The sequence below is a fragment of the Sinocyclocheilus anshuiensis genome, unplaced genomic scaffold, assembly GCF_001515605.1.
Source record: "Sinocyclocheilus anshuiensis isolate Anshui unplaced genomic scaffold, SAMN03320099.WGS_v1.1 scaffold93, whole genome shotgun sequence".
Lineage (NCBI taxonomy): Eukaryota > Metazoa > Chordata > Actinopteri > Cypriniformes > Cyprinidae > Sinocyclocheilus > Sinocyclocheilus anshuiensis.
In genome coordinates this window covers 87,546-92,673 of record NW_015539852.1, presented here as the reverse complement: position 1 = coordinate 92,673, position 5,128 = coordinate 87,546, and the positions used below count along the sequence as shown (strand labels likewise).

At 36.6% G+C, this 5,128-nt stretch overlaps 1 protein-coding gene across 1 annotated transcript in view; it reads left to right on the top strand.

The window, feature by feature from the left end:
- Positions 1–3,906, top strand: part of LOC107684683 (uncharacterized) — a 34,907-nt gene extending 31,001 nt beyond the window's left edge. The window contains exon 3 of the mRNA XM_016481007.1: positions 3,719–3,906. Coding sequence (XP_016336493.1) covers positions 3,719–3,900 — 182 coding nt within the window. The 3' untranslated portion in view covers positions 3,901–3,906. The remainder of the gene's footprint in view (positions 1–3,718) is intronic.
- The last annotated feature ends 1,222 nt before the right edge of the window (positions 3,907–5,128 follow it).

Genomic DNA, 5,128 nt, shown 5'->3' with positions numbered 1-5,128 from the left:
TTGGAAAGGGTTCAAATACACAAAAATGCTGGAAAACCAAAGAATTTGTGGGACCTGAAGGATTTTTCTGAAGAACAGCAGGCAGTTTAACTGTTCAGGACAAACATGGGACTCATGAACAACTATCACTAAACAAAAAAACACAGCTGTGGATCATTCAGGTAAACTTTTGAACGGGGTAATTTTTATAAATTCAACTATTATTTTCTCTTGTGGACTATATGTAAACATCTTTTATATCTTATTCAGGTCAGTACTAAATAAACAATAACATGCATTTTGTATGATCCCTCTTATTTTGGTGAAATTATTAACATTTAGCAGATTCTGCAAGATGTATGTAAACTTTTGACTTCAACTGTAGTGCATTAGTCATATGGACTACTTTTATAATAGTTTAATTATGGTTTTTGTCATTTTGGAGATTCATAGCCTCAGTTATATTATATTGAAAAGAGTGTCCAGAAAGACCACAACAAAAAGAAAGTCATACAGGTTTGGAAGAACATGAGGGTGAATAAGTATTGTGACAGAATTTTCATTTTTGAAAATGAAAATCTGTCATCGCTTGCTCACCCTCTTGTTGTTCCAAACCTGTATGAGTTTCTTTCTTCTGAAGATAAGAAGATATTGGTAATGTTGGTAACCTGTTGCGGGTAGCCATTGACTTCCATAGTGTTTTTCCCATACAATGGAAGTTAATGGGGACCAGCATCTGTAACAGTTAACAGCATTCTTCAAAACATCTTCTTTTCTGTTTAACAGAAGGAACATCACAGGTTTGGAACAACTTGGGTGAGTAAATGATGACAGAATTTTTATTTTTAAGTGAACTGGCCCTTTAACTAGATAAGATCAATGTAGCCTACCATGTTGACGTGAGAAATTATACTTCTTGTTCTTTAGAACTTTGTGAAACTTTAACGTTTCAACACATTGCGATGTCAACAGGAACTACTCTTCCTTTGAATCTAGAAAGAAAGTCTGAGTGTAGATACAAACATTAAACAGTGGCCTTTGACGCACAGCATTAGAATGACAGCACCACCGTCCACTTTCACCAAGGTGTTCTTCCTGAATGCATAATGAAATGTTATAAATAATACTGACGTGATATACCACATGCATGTGCAAACATATCAGAACGGGAAATACTAAAGTTATTGCAATAAAACACGTTCGTTGCAACTCATTTATGTGTATTTAAGCAGTGACCACAGTTAAACAGGCTGTCTACAAACATATGGCCAATGAAGAGTTTGGGTTTTGTGCTTGAAGAAGTGCTACACACTTCAAGCAGTGACATAAATTGCCCTTGAGGCATTAGGATATGTTTGGAATGCCCTCATGGTTGTTCTTTAAAATTAAAATATGCCATGTCAAGAATAACCCAGTTGTTGTGTATCACACATTGTTGCTGAGCATGACCTCTAGTGGTCAGCAGATGAACTGCAGCTTACAAAGTGTAATTTCCTTTACAGTCTATGGAAATTTCACGTGGCACGTCTTTTACTCTGTAATAAACCACAGCATTGGTATTGTAATTCTTTGATGGTTTGATATAAATGCAGCATGTCACCTTTCATATGAATGGTTTTGCTTGTGAGCTGAAAACCTGCATCTTTACTCTAAATCAATCCATTCTAAATCAGTTTTGAAGGTTATAAGAAGATTATGAAAATGATACACACTTTAACGTGTTACAAAATAACACACAAATTTATGATCGCCCTGAAAATATTGAATGCATTCCTCTCGCCCCATCACGTAGCTCTAATCTCAAAGTTTATCCTATATGAGGTGGGACTGTTTTTGTCATTTTATTGATGTGTATTTATGACCACACTCTTTGATGTCTATATCACGACTCAGGTGATAAAAGATTAAGCGGGCTGTTTGAGAGCTGTTCTGCCAGGAGTGGGTGGGCTGTTAGGTAATAAACCATCAGGCGGAGTCAAAAGAGCTGTTTATAGAGCGCAGCGCAGCACTCCGTCAGAGATACAGAGCTGCAGTTTCATCTAGCTGTGGGAAGTTGTGCTTCATATCCTGAGATTTTCAATAACACTCAAACGCAGAGATGACTACCATGTTCAGATACCCCGTGTTTCCAGTCCTTCCAGGTGAGATTTGGGGGTAATATTTAGGGGAAATAACATGGAAATACAGTTTTAGGCAAAGCAGAGTAGCACTTATTATTTTATATTATTAGTAATTAATAGAATAGTTAAAGAAAAAATACTCTGTTGACCTATATGTACTTAATGTATGTTGGTTTTTGCTTGTATTTCACATTGTCAGGATGTGTCACACTTTTATCAATTGTTGTGATCATGTTTATTCAGATATAGTTCATCAGCCTTTCAACTGATATGGAGCTGTGTGCTGAATGATACATGCTTGTTTGTTAGGTTAAAAATAGTGACTAGTATCCGGCTATAAACAAATAACCATGTGAGATAACAGTCACATGGGTTTGTCATTCATCATGTGTTTAATGATATCAGAATAAATGATAAGATAAACCAGAGAAAGAGAGCTTGATTTATTCTCTGATATGACAGTTTCAGTGAAACTAAAAGTCAAGTCAAGTCAAGTCTGCTTTATTGTCAATTCTTATCTGTGATGTGCACACCCAGGAACTTGGTGCTGCTCACCCTCTCCACAGTCACACCATTGACGGACAGAGGAGCATGCTGAGTGCGCACTCTCCTGAAGTCAACAACAATCTCCTTCGTCTTCTCCACATTCAGAGAGAGATTGTTGTCACTGCACCACCCGGCCAGGCGGCTCACCTCGCTCCTGTAGTTTGTCTCATCTCTGTTGCTAATGAGACCCACTACAGTCGTGTCATCCGCAAACTTAATGAAGAGGTTGGAGCTGTGTGACGGTGTGCAGTCGTGGGTCAGCAGAGTGAAGAGGAGGGGGCTCAGCACACATCCTTGGGGGGCCCCAGTGTTCAGTGTGATGGTGCTGGATGTGTTGCTGCCGACCCGAACTGCCTGAGGTCTTCCAGTCAGAAAGTCCAACAGCCAGTTGCACAGCGAAGTGTTGAGCCCCAGCTGGACCAGTTTGTGAATGAAATTTGCAAAAGTTTGTAAAAGAATGGCTATATCCTATGATTGTTATGATTTTGAAAATTTGTAAGAAAGAAATGGTTTTACCTGGAGAGTAGTCTCCCCTGATCATAATGTGATTATATGCACATATTATAAAATAGTCTGTTATTTTGTCTCCTGTTTTTGACCCTATGATTTGGGCTAGCTTCTTATTTTATTTTATTTAGTATTTTAGTTTTATATTATTTGTTATTTTTGACATTAAAATGCAATTACTTTAGGAAATATGGCTTATGCTTTTTAAACGCCAAATTTGTCTAATATTTGTCATAATGTTTTTGTGGAGTGTGTCTAATTGTGTTAGTTGCACATATTTCTATGTCAGTAAACACTGATTTGTTCATCTGTATGTTGTTGTGATACATCTTATGTTTTTGTCAGTACTGTTGTCTGTGTGTATACTATTGATGTCTGAATTGAGTTTATAAATTGGTATTTTAAAATTGGTTAAGTTGTTTTTGCTTCATTCATCAGATCAGTTGCTGTTTTTTTATAAAAGGAAAAAGGAAAAACATTTTAATGTAACTGCTAAGATAAATGTAGCACATTTTGTTTAGGTTGTAACAGATGTTAAAATTGATGTATTTATGTCTTTTTCTCAGGTCTGGACCAGACAGACATACCAGAGGGACTGTCCCGTGCGCGGAGCATTATGGCAGAGCCAGACTATATGGACGGTGATAGCGATGAACTCATTAAGCCCAAGAAACTCCTCAACCCAGTGAAGTCCTCCAGAAATCACCAGGACCTACACAGAGAGCTCCTCATGAACCAGAAAAGGTGATGCACATACAGCCTACATTAGATCAGTTCTCCTACACTATATCTGTACCTCTTTCACTCAGAATTGACTGTTTCTTTTTGGCAAATTATCTGAACATGCTGTGTGGACATTGTTATTTTTATTGGACATTGGACATTGTGGACATTGACAGTGATATGACCTGAAACTAGCATAGCTATATAGGAAATGCAGTCATTATATTAAAATATCTGACCACATTTGACCAATCAGAATCAAGTATTCTGTAATAAATGCCTGTATGACTTGTTATGAGTCATATAAAGATCAATTTCTGCCATTCCACTTTTGCATATTTCTCAAATGAGTTCTTAAAAAGTTACAGTCATTCTGAAAACTGATTCTACCCAGAGGACTTTCTGGATAGGATGAATGATTTCCCCCCGTCAGATCTGTCTGTGTTTGTGTGCTGTATCTAGGCAGACAGGAACCAGAAAAAAATGCACTGGAAACAATAAGTTTGAGTCATTCGTTTTAGTCCACACTTTCTTTTTTCCTCTGTCTCTCTCATTCTCATTGGTGATGAATTGTGACAGCAAGGGTATACACATGCTCTCTATTACGTAAAGCAGTTTTTTCTTTTGCAGTTGGAAGTTATTAGGAAGAACCCTTGAGGATAGAAGTTGTTCTTGTAGCTTTGATGCGAATAAGAACGGATAAGTCACAACACAAGTCATTTATGTTGCAAGAAACATATAACACACGCACGCATTCGACCAGCATGATTATGTAAAATCCTGTCCACTGGTTCTCACCTCCCACATTAGTTGAGCATGAAGTGAAGAGTTTGTAGAATTCCTACAGACATCGGAATCCTCCGTTGAGGATTTATTCCAGTAATTCCCAATTAGGTGTATGTGTGTACTTAAGCAGTTTCCAGGCAGTGCAGAAAAGATCTGAGTCTTTGTTACCTTATCTTGTTACAGATTTGTAAAAATGACTGTGTGGCTTGTGGGTGATATTTTGAACTTGTTGAGCTTCTATGGATTAAAATACACAACACAGAGAATGCAAATGACATTACATTTGTTAAGCATCCTATCTGCTTTCATTTACAAATAAATTTGTTTTAAAAATTGTAACAAAAAACAACAAAAAAAAAAAATATGGCCATGACTACATTATTATTGATAATTAGTATTTTATTTATATTTTCAATACATGTAATAATTTTTATTTTTGTTTGCATATATACTGTATATATATATAT